Below are 16,809 nucleotides of genomic sequence, written 5' to 3' on the forward strand. Positions count from 1 at the left end.
CACAGGCTTGCAGGATAAATACATAAAACAACTTACAAAAACATTGTTAATATGAACCAAATGTAATTATAAAACAATAAAAACCGACTGTAATTTTTTTTACGAATTGGCATTATATGATTGCGCTATTATTTTTTCGAATGCATATCTTTTTTTTTGCAATTAACGTACTGTAGTTCTGAGACTGCAGTTCCCCCGCCCACCAGCTGGAGTCAATCTAAACCCAAGCGCTTTCGTCTTCAACTTCCGTTTCCAAAACCAAAATGGGTGGCGCCAACGCTCGACAACAAAGCGCCTGTTTCTATTTTGCAACGGAAAACCTCAAGAGATCGTTTTTTTTCTCCACAAAACATTGTTTACGCCTCTCAACAAAGTCCAGATTTTATTAAGGCGAATTCTCGTGAGGTTTTCCCAACCTGTCGGTTCCTCCGGATGTCAACATGTCGCCGAAAAGCGAGCAACTTCTTATCGTGTTGTCCATCCTGGAAGGTAAGCGTCAACTGTCAGCACCAAGGCAACCAAAGTCACGATTTGAAACTGTTAAGTCGCCGCTTTCTTGCCTTTTAACCTAAACTTATTTCTCGTGTTTCACTTGATCACCTAATGACTTGTTTGAAACGTTAAAAAGATCATCTTAAAACAAAACGACGGATGGCAATTCATCATGACAGATATGATCCTAAAATCCGTTGTCAAGAAATAATTGCACCAGATAAATATGGATTATTATGCTTTTATAAACTACCACTGTAAATGCAGTTGTGTGGTCACCCTTGATGTGATTTTGGTGTTGCGGGCAGGTCGTGACTTCCCCAAGTGCCCTCGGCTCAGTCTGGAGGTTCAGGCGAGCTTCGACGGCGAGCATCTGACTACCGACCCTGTGGAACACCTGGACCAACCCCACTTCAGCACGGAGCTGGCCTGGGAGCTGGACCGCAAGATGTTGCACCAACACAAGTGTGTTTTTGTGTGTGTGAGGGGGAGTCCTATAAGTTTGGAATCTGGATCAGGGTTAGCCCAATTATTTGCCAGGCCGATTATCCTTTTTCTAAATCCCGACGGATGATAACAGATGCTTTTAGTGCAGCGAGCAACATTTATTACAAACGAGTTGGCTACATTTACGAAAAGAATGTAAAGTGCAAGAAGAAAATTTGGGAAAGTGATTATTTAAAAAATGAGACCTCACCGGGAGGAAAAAGCATGGTTTACATTTACATTTGTGGCTGACCTCATTTCTGTTGGCACCTTGACTAGCAAAATAATTATTGATTAAATTAATAATCATTTAGTTTAAAATTCATCTATTCATCATTACACCTCTTCATCAATATGAAACTGAATTATTGTGGCGCTACATAACCACCAAGCCGCTGGGAACACTCTGCACTTTTTACCTTTGTTTGACCTTAAAAAATATATATATTTTAAGATTAACGCTCTGTTATCCTGAAGAAAAGAAAAAAAACTTCACAGCAGAAAACCTTTGGGCTGGTTGCAACAATATCTAACAATTCAAAGAGAATAATGCTTTAATTTTTCATCCCACTTTCCTCCAGCTGTTTTCAAAATTGACAGAAAAGTAGTACGCAGAAAGCCACACAAGAGTTTTGGGTGATGAATTGATTTGAAAGTTAAGGTGACGATCGAAGGTTGAAATTGACTAGGATCAAGGCCCAAAGTGAAATTGTAACAAACCACATCTTTTTAAATCAGCATCCATATTGTCAATATGACCTTGTATGTACATTATAATGACCTAATGGCTTGACTAATCCTGTGAGTGTATGCAGATTGCAGAGGACCCCCATCAAGCTCCAGTGCTTTGCTGTGGACACCAACACCAGCAGCAGGGAGAACCTTGGCTACATCGTGCTGGACCTCAGATCTGTTCAGGAAGTCCCACAGGTCCGTCGGCTACTGTGTTGACATATTGTGCCATTCCCCCACCCCTCTAACGCTTGTTTCCCCGTTTGGTTCATCAGGACCCTCGCTGGCACGCTCTGCTGAGCTCCAAGTACACCAAAAAGAAGCCGTCGCTGCTCCTCAGCATGGTATTGGAAAACGACAACAAGTCAACGCTCCCGCCGCCTTGCATCAGTCCCCAAGCGCCCAATGATAAGAAGGCCCAAAAAGGTATGACTTTTTTTGCATTTATGTGCCCCTCCATTAAGCCACTCCCTCTTTTATGTTTTTAAACTTCGTTATGCGCATCTATGTGGCATTTTGGTTCCATGGAACAATGTTTGTAGTGCAACCAGAAACTCAATTCAAGGAAGTACAAGTATCAAGAAGTGAAACTCATTTGTTCTCCTCGGTCATGCGTCTGAATCTCCAGCGGCTCGCTCCGGCCGCACCTCGGCCTCACAGCCTTTCCCGGACAAACTGGAGGCAGTCTTGGTGCCTGAGCAAGGTTACCACCAGATTGGACCTGACAAAGTCGCCACTGACATGTTTGTGCTGTCTGTCACTGTGGCATTTGCCGCCAAGTTGGAACAGGTGAGAAGAACCCCACGCCTGTGAGTGGCACTTCCTGTTGTGTGTTGTGTGAGGAGTAGGCATGGGGCGATAACCGGCTTGGAAATGTATTATATTAACAGTTACGGTTATTTAAAACCATCCAAATCTGTCAAATCGCATTACCTACCTTATCGGGCTCCTGCAGTGTGCAGCTCTCATTGCGTAGCATATGTGATACATTGTCCATTTCCTGCTTTGTGGGCTTTAGTATCAATATAATTCTGTTCCTGCGGGTAATTTGACTAACACGTTGTCATATGCTACTTTTGCTGAGTGTTTTATGTGATATCGCTAAAGGTAGGACACAAGAAGTCTTTGGAGCTGGAGTGTGAGTAACAAGGCGAAACAATTGAACTTCTACTCTATCCAAACAAAAAAGTGTACTGGGAGTTTTTTGGCTTTCGATAAAGAAAAGGCGACCTTGTGAGTAAGCTAAGAGCTTGTGATGAGCAAGATAGAGGCAGAGAGAGTTATACAAAGACAGAGCGAGCGTGCATGCGTGTGAGGGAAATGAATGATTGATTTCAAATGTTACTGTGTTTCTCAGAGTAAAAGTTTTTTCAACCCCCATATTAGGGGGGTCGACTTATAACTGCATAACTCAAAACAGACCATTTTTTTCCACATATCTGCATTTGAATAACATTAATCGGAATGCTGTGTTATATATTTGGTTTAAAAATAAAACAGTTTCTGTAATGTAGAAAAATGTTTATTTTGCTCAAGCTTATCATTCTATCATCATCATACCGTCAGATTCTTATATCGTCTCATGACTAGTGAGGGGTAATTTCCCCGTGTGTGTGTGCGCATCTGTACTGGCGTGTGATTCCGCATTTGTGTGAATGTCTGCAGTTAATCCCCACAACGATAAAGCTGTCATCCGAGGACGCCGGCTACTTCTTCTTTTACACGCTGCTGGGCAACGACATCACCAGCGAGCCCTTCCGGAACCTCCTGACGCCGGACTTCCAGCCTGAGCGCGCCTCGGTGCGCATCCGCAGCAGCGAGCGCACCCTGCGCGCCTTCTTGGCGCAGCAGCCGCCCTTGCAGATCCACCTATGCTGCGGCACACACTCGCTGGGCAGCGCCGACGTGCCCCTGGCCACGCTGGCTGGGCTGGCCGTGGACCTGCTGGAGGGGGCGGCCACCGTGGAGGGCGTGTTCACTCTGCGCCCGCCCAGCCGTGTCAAGCGCTCGCTGCCGCCGATACCGCCTGACCTGCAGCCCAACGTCAGTGTGGCTGTGATGCTGCGCCGAGAGGATGTCGCGCCGAAGCCGCAGGTTGTCACTAACCAAAGACTAAGTTCTACCATCTTTAATTGGAATTTTGTATCAACAGATTGTCAAAAATAAGTGTGGCAAACTTGGATGCTATAAAATGGTCGACGCCCTTCGTAATAGCAACAAATATAGTAGTAGTGCAACACTTACAGACTAAAAATATAACAATGCTCACAGGCTTACATTTCTTACCTTCTGCAAATAGTTATTTATAACTAAATGTCTGTATTTTACTGCCCCAATTGACCAAGGTGCATATGCCTGGAGGAGCAACACAATGTCCACTAAATTGAAGTAATAAACATGGCAGAAAATGTTGAGTTTCTTTACATTATATGTAATTACATCTTGATTTCAACTTTTTTTTTAGTATGACATTATGCAGTAATATTTTTTTTATGCAAATATTTTTTGTGGTGAGCAGAATATATTTATCCCTTTCCTTTTTTTATTTTGTGCCATGATTTATATGAATTTGTGTGAACGTTTTGTCTTCTTGTATTCAGGCTTTGTCCATTAAAGAAGGGTGTGAGACAAACTCAGGCACTGTTATAGTGCCAGCCGCTGAGGATCAAATTGCCAGTTCCACTCCAGTGCGAAACCCTCCCAATGTTGCGCCCTTGCAGATCCAGCAGGAGGCGCTGTCGCACGGTACACTTATCAATCTATTTTGTGCCATGGAAAAAAGAAAGTGAGGTTTTGACTGAGTCCATCCCGCAGACGTGGAGCCACCGGCGCCAAGTCAGGCCCAGGCCGATGTTTCAGCTTCCTCAGTTCTCTTCTGCGCCTCCAAAGCGGCCATTCCGCCATCTGCTCATCGCTATTGTTTCTCCCTGGATCTCTGCAGCCTCAAACAGACCGGACTCACGCACACCATTGCCGCCACAATCAGGTGAACACAACAACAAACAATTAGCATGGACTGAATACTGTACTGCTAGGTAGGCACACCAACAAAGAACTACCAACAAAAAAAAAGAACCAAATAAAGTGAATGAATGAATGAATCTCTGAATGACTCGGATCCTGAATACATCAAATAAATGCTCATGGGTCATAAATGCAGTAGACTTCTGAGGTCAGCAAACTCGGGTCAATTAACTCAAGTCAATCCCAAATACATTTTTTGTTGTTTTGTTTAAGAGTCCAGACATTCATTTCCAGGTATCTATTTACATCTTTTTCAAATACTGTATTCTCAAGTGTCAGTCAAAAAGTCCTGTCTCAAAATGTTCTGCTATTAAATGAATTATGTATTGAAGTAATCAAACACTTTAGCAAGTCAAGTAATCATTACTTTTTACATTAGAAGTAATAATTACTTTGGTTACTTTGATACCTAAAGTAATTGATTGCTTGAGTACTTGAGTACTCATTACTTTCGTGAATAAATTAAATAAATAAATTAAATCAATAAGTTGTTGAGCCAGAGGTGCGATGAGACATACGGGAGAACGCATTGCCTGTCAAACCATTGTATTATAGTAAAACAGGAAACATGAGAAAGCCAGATAATTTTCAAATTAAACTCCATCATAACATTTAACCTAGCACACGAATTGCCTTGGTATGCTTTTATTTTGAAGTTCCTCCGACTCCCACAACACAGTTTTTTAAAATTACATTCACATGGTGTTGTTTTGAAATTACTTTTTTTTTCTCAATTTATTGATGTTTTGGCTTAGGTTTTTTTTTAATACATAAAATTAGTTTTTCTGGCTTTTAAATGATGTATTTTGCCTTTAAATAATTCCTCTAAATATGTTTTTTTATGGTTCAATTATGGTTTGGTAAAAACCTGAAGCACATTGCTTTACCTTGTCTACCTTGAGTTGAATTGTGGCTAAGTGTGTTTTTCCATGACTGTGGTTTAGGTACTCGTACGAGTTTTTCGGCGGCACGGCGCCTGTGATGACCAGCCACCCAGTGGAACTGCACAGGAGCGCAGACTTGTCTCTGCCGCAGTCGTACTGTGCCTTTGACTTCGCCGCCATGCCACAGCAGCTGCAGGACACCTTCCTCAGGTAGTAACTCAGGGTTTTTCATGGTGCTGGGTCAAAAATAGGCGGAGGGCCGCAGTAAAACCTCTGATGCTGTTATTTTTCAGTATTCCACCTTTTACCTTGACTAAATACATGCAGACATTTTTCAGATGAATAATACTTCTATTAGGGAAATCCTGCCTTTTGGAATCCCTGTTGACATTGCTTCCTTTTTAATTAAGTCTCTAACATTTCAGTCCAGGGTCAGTTCTGAAGCAATTACTACAGAAATTGCGCTTTTCTATTATCTATTTTATTAGATATATTATTTATTATCTATTTTCTATTTTCTATTATCCGGGTGACCTTAATCGACCAATAGCATATTGGCGTCTCCTTGACTGACTGATACTTATTGGCACGTTTTTTTTAAACGGTTGGAATGTATTGACATCTTATTGATTAAAACACAGTTAAACTTGTGACGATTCTTTGTCCTGCAATCGGCACACTTAATTTCAAGTCAGCTGTTTTTCCCGACGTGAATTGAGCTGGGTGGTGGCGGAGGGGAGGGTTTGCATGTGTTATATTAACAAGGCACCACACTTATAGATTGTTCGAGCATCAGTTTGCTGTTCGGTTCAGCTCACAGTATTGCAACAATGGCGCTGCCCCAAAGCATGTTGGGAGGTTGCTCGATTGACATGACTTGCAATTATGTCAAGCATCTACTGGATGGTACTATAATACCACCCGTATCAGAGAGCAGACCTACGCTCGGACACAGCGCGCGACGTACAAATGCTATTGGTCTTACAGTGTTACAGTAACTCTTTCAGTCAGGGTGCAAATCACGGAGATACTAAAACATCATCCTCTTATTTCTTCCTTTACCGCTGCTAGTAATTTTAGAAGCTATGTCTAACAGATAAAGTTTGCAAAGTCTTCAAAACATTCCGTTTTTCACTCATTTTGTCTCCTTCCTTCCAACCTGTCCCATCAAGCTAGATAAAGGCGTTCGGCCAATAGCATATCGGCATTTCTGTGATTGACGTGTAACGCCGGCCAATAGCATCTCCGTGAGTGAGACCGGGTGACCTTAATCGACCAATAGCATATTGGCGTCTCCTTGACTGACTGATAATTATTCGCACTTTTTTTTTAAACGGTTGGAATGTATTGACAATTAATTTAAAAAAAAACACACATTTAAACCAATGACAATTCTTTGTCCTGCAATCGGCACATTTAATTTCATGTCAGCTGTTTTTCCCTTTAGCTGTACAAACACTACACTTAAATGGTAATATATATTTAGACACCGTGAGTGAGACAGTCAGTGTGACATTGTAAGAGCAATAGCGTTTACGTTGCCGCCACAAGTATGTACCAATGATTTTAAATGACGCAACTGCTGAATTTGTTGACGCAGTTAAGCGAGAACTTTCTACACACTCAATGACTAGAATGTCGGAATGCTCGTAAGGCGAGAGGTTTGTTCGTAAGCGGAGGACAAAAATCTCCCTGATCCACGCTCGTAAGGCGAATTGTTCGTAAATCAGGGTGCTCGTAAGCCGGGGGCCGACTGTAAATGCAAATTTGATTATTTAAAAAGTTGTCTTTTCATATCTCACCAAAATGCAGAACTTTTTAACAGCGATGGTTGTACAAAATCTGGTTTAGACTAATTAAGAAGGGCCTGTAATATTCAACCTTTTTTTTTTAAGGGCACATTACACAATTACATGATTACTCTGCAACACCATGCTCTCACGGCTGACAACGGTACATTGTTTCTCTCTCGAAAATGTGTTAGACATTTGTGAGAAACTATATACAACGGAGAGAAGGCATTTTTTTTCTTTCTCATGCATGATGAGAACGGAGAAGGACTGCACATTGTCAATTCTATTGCGCTCTGAAACAGCCCTCACAAACCCTCTTTTTTTGTTTAATTTAGAAGTTCCCTAATTTACATAAAGGTTATTATTGTGACAGTTTCATCTAAAATTAAACAGGCTTCCTGTATTTGTATTTTCTAACTGTCGTATAACATGTCCTCTTAGCTTGCTATTAGTTATTAATAAAAAAAAATTCTTATGAACTAGAGTTCCTTTAGTCTTGGAACTGTGGCACCATGATGCTGGGAGCACCACGGGTCTCCTGATTGGCCGAGCCTCGCTGCAGATGTCCCGCCTCCTTGCCACCGAGAGGAGCCGACACCAAGCGAGCGTAAGGGAGGCTGCTTGGCGCCAAACTCACCAGGACAGAGTCCCTTTCTTCTCCACAATGAGGTGATTCTGCCCCCTTGTTTAAACTGAAACTAAACTTGTTTTGTCTCTGGCGCCATCCAGTGGACATTAAACTAAGTGCCGCCTTCTTTTCTGCGGGCCAGTTCCAACGAGAAAGTGGCAGAATTGACCTTCGTGGCCACGCTGGACGACTTTGGACTTGTGAACCTGAAGGACATCCCCGTGTCTGATTTTGCGCAAAATGAGCCTGGAGCTCCTCTGCAGGAAAAGCCGGCCTTCCCCGCAGAGACTACTAGGCCGCACGCGCCATCCTTGCCGCCCGTGGCCCCCTTGGCCCCCTTGGCCCCCGGCACTCCGCCTCCCCGAGACACTGTGGAGTACCGCGCAGCCATGGAGCTTGAGCTGTGGAAGGAGACTCAGGAGGATCTGTTCAATGATCAGGTCGCATCCATTTTCTTGTCTCTTTTTGTCATATACTGTTGAAACTGTATACGATAAAATATCAGAGTTATTATTTGAGTTATTATTCTTATTACTTGAGTATTACTATATTGTGATTGAAAAAGTTGTAAAATATGTCATTAATTGAGGGTGTGCCTTATAATCCGGTGCGCCTTATATATGGAAAAGGTTTTAAAGTATGTCATTAATTGAGGGTGCGTCTTATAATCCGGTGCGCCTTATAGTGCGGAAAATACGGTAATTGCACCAAGAAGTAAAAACAAAAATAGTAGGTTCTCACTGACAAAACATAATGAAAGGCCAAATTTTATATCCAGGAAAAGCCTTGAATCTGTTGCCTTCTCCTTCACCCTCTTAATTGATATTAATTTTATTGCTTGTGCAGCTTCGGAAGAAGGAGTTGAGTCACATGCAGGCTTTGGCGGAGGAGTGGATGCAGCGGGAGCAAGAGAGGGAAGCCTGGGTGAAGAAGAAGGTAACCTCAACATTTTCCTGCTCCATGACAGAGCGGCACGAGTAGCCTTGTCAATCTTTGATCGTGTGTGTGTCGTAGGAAATGGAGTGTAGTCGTTTGGAGGAGCAGCTTCAGAAGACTTTGTCAGACCTGGAGAAGAAGGAGAAATATCTGACTGAAGCCGAGCTAAAGGTTTTCCTTTACGTGCCCCCGCGATGTTTCCTTGCCACGCCCCTTTCTTTACATGTTTTCCTTGACGTGTTCTGCTCAGACCCAAAGGCTGCAGCGGGACCTGCATGCCGAGCACAAGCTAAGCCAGAAGGAGGCGCAGGAGACCATCAAAAGGCTGCATCTGGAGTGCGACCACCGAGTGGCGCTGGAGCAGGACAAAGTGCGCCTGATGGAGGAGGAGCGAACCAGGCTGCTCAAGCAGGTGCGGCAAACTGAAGACCCTTTACGTTTTGTTTCGTTTTTTCCCCCATGAAATGTTTCTTTTTGTTATTAACGTATGGAAAATATTGTCATTGTCAAATATACAGTTGTCTAAATTTGAAAGATGTTTCCAAAACAGATGTAATCAAACCGAGTCGAGCACAGTTTGTGTGAGAGCACACATCTTGGAAAACAACCCCGCCTCTCTTACTAATTTGACAGGGAGCCTGTGGCTTCGACTTTACTTGAAGAATTATTCTTCAGTGGTTCTCTCTTTGATACTTGAGGCATTCTTGTCATTTATTTTACCGTATTTTCCGCACTATAATGCGCACCTAAAAGCCTTTTAAAAAAAAAAAAAAAAAAGCTGATGGTGCGCCTTATACTCAGGTGCGTCTTATATGTGGATCAATATTGCGATTGGGATTCGTAGATTGGGAATGAAGTGATAAAGTAAACTTTACCTGTTTCTTTTGTGTGTTTACAGCTGAAAAAGGTTGCTCATATTGACATTGAGTTATTATGATATTGAGAATTCAGAGTTATTATTTGAGTTATTATTCTTATTACTTTGAGTATTACTATTTTGTGATTGAAAAAGTTTTAAAACATGTCATTAATTGAGGCTGCGCCTTATAATCCGGTGAGCCTTATATTTGGAAAAAGTTTTAAAATATGTCATTAATTGAGGGTGCGTCTTATAATCCGGTGCGCCTTATAGTGCGGAAAATACGGTACTTAAGTGTTGGAGCCTTTTTGAGTTCTTATAGTCGCTGTATTTAATTGATGGTTTCTTTTGTTGTTCTAATTTTGTATTATTTACCTTTAAAATTGGTTTTAAGTTTTTAGGTCACCTGAACCTAAGGCTCAGGGGACCTGTTGCCACCCCGCATCATCAGTAAACATATTTTTGATTTTCAACTCAAAAACAACATAAGGGATGTCAGTGGCAGAATTGTTCAGCACCTCGGCCTGACAAAGAGTTATTTTTCGGGTCGTCTTCAATTTCACGATGGCTGTCTTGCTCAGGTGACTGTTTCTTTTTAGGGTTTTTTTTTTTTTTTTTATGTCCGAGGTTCAGACCAAAAGATATCCTAAAGTATTCATTTATTTATTTTTAGGCATCAAGCTTAGTTTTCAAAATGCTTCCAACATTTTTCTCCCGTGTTGCTAAGAAATTCTGTGCTCATATTCAGATGATTACTACGGCTCTCATACAGACAATTAGAATTAAGAGACAAGAAATGCGGCTACCTCATTCTCTATTCTGTAAACAAACACAGTGCGGCTCAACCTCTGGCAAGTGGATGCCATGGGAATCAAAAAGCAGCATTGTTCTATTCCTGAAAAGCAGATAAACTTGTAGGGTTTACATTTAAAAAAAAAAAAAAAAAGTTCCAAAATCTAAAGGTCCACTAGCACCTTAGCGATTAAATTCACATCTAATTTTTCCTCTATGTGCATACGTTCATCAGATAACAGACTGGGAGAACCGCTACAAGCAACTGGAGAAGGACTTCCATCACTTCAGGGAGCAACAGAGTGTCAAACCCGAAGTCCGCCTGCAGTCCGAGATCAACATCCTAACTCTGGAGAAGGTAGCCTCCAAAAGATCACACGCGACCACTCCCGACAACTTGCGACCGCCGCCTGTTTTTGTCCACCAGGTGGAGCTGGAGAGGAAACTGGAGTCCACCACTAAGTCCAAACTTCATTACAAGCAGCAGTGGGGCCGCGCGCTCAAGGAACTGGCTCGCTTCAAACAGGTAGCGCAACCTGAAAGTTTCATGCTAGTCTCCCTTCAATGCCTCTTTTTCAACATTCACACCTCTGTCCCACTTCTTCCTTTGTTGTCTGAATCTCTACACTACTTTTCTTCCTTTATCACAACAAAATCCGTGTCAACGTCCCTCCCGTGTCCGCCTAGACCTCCGTCCCGTAACTTTTCCTTCAGTGAGCTACCTCAGGTTTCCAGACACTAAAATTTTCATCTGCTTTCACATGTTCGACCACTGAATTTGCAGGGGGGTTTTCCCCAAGCTTTTGTTGCTGCTGACAAGCTTCTGTTCTACGTTTCACTCCGATTTACCAGTAATACAGTGAAAATGAGTTGAAAATTCATTTTACAAGTGGATTTACATTTTCTACTTGCACCACTAAAATGTTGTTTTTTGTTTTTGGCCACGCTGTTCGGACTTAGGCCACAATCGGCAATGGGGGAAATGAAGTCTCATGATTCCTGTTTTTGGAACTTTATTACATTTCCTTTGCACTAGCCTTTATTTTTGAAACAAAAGTGCCATCTTGAAGAGTTGAAAAAAAATATATATATAATATTATAATTAAATAAATATAACTAAAATACGTGTTTTATTTAACTGAAACAGAAGGATAATCACGGCTTTTGCGAAAGACTGATAACTATTTACTGCGAAGAGGCTAAACTTCCAAAAATGTGTTCAGTTTAAAATTAAACAACGTTTCCAAACGATTAATGGAGTCTCGCAAGAAATTATTTTTCTAATAACTGATTACGTGTCCATTCATTGTTTTGCAGCTCCTTTTTAAAAAAAAGAAATGTTCGGAGCTGTCTGAAAATGAAGCTCCAAAATGCTTCATTGGAAGCAGTTGTTGTATATTTTGGACTCCTCTAGATGGCACTCTTTGTTCGACATAGAGCTGAGACACACTGGCTTAGCTTTTCTTAAACCTTCTTCAAACCAACATTGTCATTTAGAGGAGTCAAAAAATACAGCAAATGCTTCATGAAGCAGAGGTGAGGCTTCATTTCCCCATGACTATTGAGTTCTCAATTCACTTCCAAGAACGTCCTTGTCAGCAAGATGCCACAAGAGGGCGACAAAGTCACATTATTCCTTTGGCCTGAAACCCAAAACAGCCAATGGCAGCGGATAGGTTCCCTCCAAAATCTGAATGCCAAACCAGGAATATGCTTGATTTCCCTGCTTTTTTCCGTCTTCCTTTTGTGTCCCGCTATCCATTTTTCATGTTGCTGCACTGTTTTGGTTTTCGTCATCTCGGCGCGCCGCCGGTCTGCCCGTCGTAAAGGTTGCGGCGGCGGCAGGACAAATGTTGCTTTTCCCAGCGGGAGCTGGCGGGATTGAAGGCGCAGATGAAAGGCTCCCCCCGGAAAGTTTTTCAATTCCAAATATTGGGACAAGCTGCGCCAGTCGATCTTCCCGAGCGCAAATATTGGGACAATAACGAGGCTCGGCCGCCATCTTGTTATTGTTAGAGCCCCCGCAGAATGTTCGCGCCGCCCGTTTGACTTTTTAATGGCCGCGATGTGTTGAAGGAAGTGACGGGAAACGTGTTTAGTCTTCTTTTATGGAGCTGCTCCAGGACCACACAAACATTCCAGAACTTTCTGCTAGACTTTTTCTGTATACCAAAAACCGTTTATCACCCCGCTGGTGTTTGTACGGCACAAACTGCGCGTTTCCTTTATATTTTTCGGATGATTCCATTTTTCGGGAACGATGCTAGCGTCTCGTCACGGAGTTTATCCCGCAAGAGATGACGCGCTCGCACGCTGCCCTGGTCCATGGCGATTGTCTGGTTTGACCAGTGGGAGCCTTTCATAAAAGTCAGGCCATCTCAGCTGACTGAAACGACTCAAACAACTTCCTTGACCTGTGACTTGACTGATTTGGTTTCTGGTTTGGGTCAATTTGGACTTTTTGGGATTTTTGACCACTGCCCCAGGCTAGCTGGGATAGGCACCAGCAAGCCTGCGACCCTTCTTTTAGCCTGCAAGCCTAAGCGGCTCTAGAAAATGGATGGATGGATTTTCCACCATCAACGGTAGCACAAACCCATTTCCCGGTCCAATCACAAATTTGTTCTGAGCTCGTATTTAAAATGGTGCATTACTGCCATCTACTGGTGATTGTATGTCAATAAATTGACAAGAAGGAAATCCTAAACTTTACAGTGGAGCATCAGGCCCTCCATCACACATCTTCAGTGAAAATCATCCAGATAAAGTGGATTAGGGCCTGACCTATGTCTATGCACTATAAGCATTTATAATAGTTGCATACATGTAATACTGGTGTCGTTATTTATTTCACATGAATCCATACCATAACTTTGTATCCTCAAATCTATGAATCATGTGTTGATGAGGTTATTCTGCAGCCCTGTTGTTCAAAACAAACCAAATCATTTTTGACCAATGCAAGCAAGCTGTGCATTGAATTGACCTGCGTCTCACTGGTCTTCATATAACATAAAGTCAGTTTGTTCAACATTAATATAAAAAAATCCTAAAATTTAGCATACATGTGTTGAACGTGACCCCACTTCAACAACCACTATCACAAACAAATATGACAATGCTTCTATAAAACCATTTATTGCACCTAGCAATGTTTTCTCCTATTTTTTTTTTTTTTTTAAATATCGACTGTTGACCCCTGACATTCACACGTGCACATGGAACAACCAATCATGGCTCATCTTGCAAACCCCGCATGACCAAACCTAGAAAAGAGGTTGAGTCGTGATTGGCCGTTACCTGAGCACATATGATGTTATTATAAGTCGGCGGCAAGTGACAAAAAGTGTTTTTAAAGGTAATAATTGTCCATGACAAATAGTACAGGAGGATGGGACTTTTTTTTTTCCTGTAAATGTCTAAATGCGTAAAATAAGCCTTTAAGTTGAGGACGCGGGTACCAAATGCACGGCCCGCTTCTGGGTTTGACCTCCGCGTTCCACCATGGAAATTAGTGGTGGTGTGAGACGAATGACTCGATGAGTTTTTGGAGCTTTTCTGCTCGCGGAGGACGTGACCTGGACTTGTCCTTGGCAGCGCGTCTCGGGAACATTTGTTATTACAGCAATTAGCCCGAAGGCGCTGGCTAATCCAGACGGCCAGCCGCTCCTCGGGGAGCTGCTTGTGTCAACACGCCTGCACGTGAAGCATGTTTTTCTCCATGCCCCGAGCCCGCCTATCTCCACTTTTCCCATCCGCCGTCGGCCGGGATGCCGAAAGCCTCCAAAAAAAGTCTTTTTTTTTTTTTTTCCAACCAACTCCCGCTGACAAACCTTATGCCGTCCCGCCTTCAACGTCTCACCCCATTTCCACGTGCTTTCGCTTGCCTTTGCGACACGTGTGCAAGTTCAAACTGTTTAGGTAGTAGCTTTGTATTGTCACAATGCCCGTTTAGCTTAATGCTAACAAACGTAGAGAGGCTAATGAATAGCATCTATATATGTGACAGGTTTACAACCCTTTAAGCAACTTATGTTTGAACACAAACAGTGGAGCAACACAAGTAGACAAAAAAAATTCAAACTGCTCAACGGTGTATATTCTTCTTAGCCAAAAATGTATCATTTTACTGCATCTTACTGTCATATTTAGAGCTCAACAATTAATCGAAATGAACTCAAACTGTGCAATATCCATCCATCCGTTTTCTATAGCCGCTAATCCTCAGTAGGGGCACTAGCTTACCGGTGCCTATCCCAGCTGTCTACGGGTCAGACGTGCAGGGTGAGACGTGCACTCATAGAATGCAAATTTCAGAATAGTGCTGTTTAAGAGGGGGAAATACTTCATTTCTGTCATCAGTCACCTTTCTTCCTCATTTGGAGGGCTGGGGGAAAGTTGACCAAGTTGGGTCCGTCCATTTTCAAAAAATAGGTCATAATAAAATATCTGCCTTGAAGCTCAACAGGAACCGTGTTTTCACCACTATTTTCTACAAAGACCTCAGAGATAGACCCCCGGCCCCCCACCCAAAAAAAGGGATATTCCATAATTGCAGTGGAAAAGGCATATTTTTTTTGTATAATAATATAGTATTGTTTTTTCATAATATAAATTTTAAAAAATTGCAATTCCAATATTTTTCAGTGGGCCATAACACTCGGGGAAAAAAAAAGCGACAGTTGACGCGGACTTGAAGTGTGAGGTCAGACTTTGACGCTTTGATTGCTTTATTAAATTGTTCGCTATTTGAATTTACGGCTCGCGTCGGCATTAAAGGGGTGCCTGGCTTTTTTGTTTTTGCTCGGGTGATTAACGAGCCACTCGCCGAATGCCGAGCGAGCGGGACGACAGAAATACGACTTACAGCCATTTTTTTTTTTTTTCCCCCGCCTTCTCGCTCACTCTCCCGTCTTGTCGGCCGGCGTGAGAATCCCTCAGCTGCCGTCGCATTTTTCTCACGGAGGTTTCCCGAAGAATTGTGTACAGTGAACCCTTGTTTATCGCCGAATACTCTACATTCCAGACTGGCTCACGATAGATGTATAAAAACATAGCTCATCACATGATTCATTTAAAAGACCGTTTTATTCGACTTGTCTGAGCTAGAACTAGTCAAATTTAAAACAAACCAACAAAGTGAATTGAAAAAACAAAGTCAAATCCAAGTAAAAACTAACCCTAATTTAAAAAAAAACTCACAAGGTTGTCCAAATTAGAGGCCCAGTTTGCTTGCTTCTTACTTTTGTTTTTTTCCTGATGTCACGGCACGTGCAGCGCGAGCAGGAGAACGCCATGATGCGTCTGAAGAAGCAGCAGGCCGAGTTAGACGCCATGAGGCTGCGCTACGTGGCCGCCGAGGAAAAGGAAGCGGTCCGACAAGAACGCCAGGAACTGGGAGACATCAGGAACCAACTCAACGTGTGAGTGCTAACTCCCTTAGCATCCAGATATATATACACACACACACACACACGTAAATATATCCCTTTTCATTCCCAGTGACATATTCAAGAAGACACATTCAAAATGATTCCATATCCAGTCACGTTATTTCATTGAGGTTGACCAAATTGTCTCCAGGAATTTCAGATGTATAGTTTGTCAATGATATGCGGTCCAGGTTGAAGCAGCAAGGGGACATAGGCCCCGCTTCGTCGGCCCCGGGCCCCACTTCCAACCAAAGCGCCGAGGAACACCTGGGCCGCCTCCTGGAGGAGCGCGACATGCTTCTCCGCACCGGCGTCTACAGCCACGACGACTGCATCGTCGCCGAGCTCAACCGGCAGATCGCCGACGCCATGGCGGGCGCCAGCTGACGGCCGCTCGGAAACGTTCTGCCGGGCTCGGGGAAAGTGCTAGCGGCCTTACGCTAAGCCTTAAGCTGGCGTAACCCTGTCCTCTCTCCTGTGTGGGAAAGTAGTTTGTTCATAATAGCAATTTTTTAAATTTATTTATATGTTTGTGTCACGTGGCTGGGCGCGAATGCATTAAAAGGAGTGCTTCAGTCTGTCAGCAGGTGGCAGTGCAGCCTCATCAAAGACATTTTAAATAAAACGTTTACAGGCACTATTTTTCATTTTTTTAACATTAAAAAAGGGGACTTATGATCTGTGAATGAGTTACGTCTGACCTCCCGTCAAGTAAAATTTAATAAATTGTTTCAAGCGTATCATTTAGGGT

At 42.7% G+C, this 16,809-nt stretch overlaps 1 protein-coding gene across 1 annotated transcript; it reads left to right on the top strand.

The window, feature by feature from the left end:
* The first annotated feature begins 273 nt into the window (after window positions 1–273).
* Window positions 274–16,695, top strand: cep120 (centrosomal protein 120). Its single transcript, XM_088421553.1, has 18 exons — window positions 274–489; window positions 801–957; window positions 1,794–1,908; window positions 1,986–2,136; window positions 2,339–2,499; window positions 3,376–3,804; window positions 4,311–4,455; window positions 4,525–4,696; window positions 5,679–5,828; window positions 7,895–8,080; window positions 8,182–8,479; window positions 8,886–8,975; window positions 9,054–9,146; window positions 9,226–9,387; window positions 10,862–10,984; window positions 11,054–11,152; window positions 15,904–16,049; window positions 16,250–16,695. The coding sequence occupies exons 1-18, from the start codon at window positions 441–443 to the stop codon at window positions 16,443–16,445; spliced, it is 2,922 nt and encodes a 973-aa protein (XP_088277679.1). The 5' UTR covers window positions 274–440; the 3' UTR covers window positions 16,446–16,695.
* The last annotated feature ends 114 nt before the right edge of the window (window positions 16,696–16,809 follow it).

This window comes from Hippichthys cyanospilos, chromosome 1, assembly GCF_059441005.1.
Source record: "Hippichthys cyanospilos isolate Australia breed blue-spotted pipefish chromosome 1, RoL_Hcya_1.0, whole genome shotgun sequence".
In the NCBI taxonomy this organism is placed as follows: Eukaryota; Metazoa; Chordata; class Actinopteri; order Syngnathiformes; family Syngnathidae; genus Hippichthys; species Hippichthys cyanospilos.

Excerpts from the sequence above, each read along its gene's own strand:
- cep120 (XM_088421553.1), top strand. The coding sequence starts at position 441 with ATGTCGCCGAAAAGCGAGCAACTTCTTATCGTGTTGTCCATCCTGGAA. Across the intron at positions 1,909-1,985 it reads CTGTTCAGGAAGTCCCACAG|GACCCTCGCTGGCACGCTCT; the intron begins GTCCGTCGGCTA and ends TTGGTTCATCAG. Across the intron at positions 11,153-15,903 it reads AACTGGCTCGCTTCAAACAG|CGCGAGCAGGAGAACGCCAT; the intron begins GTAGCGCAACCT and ends CGGCACGTGCAG.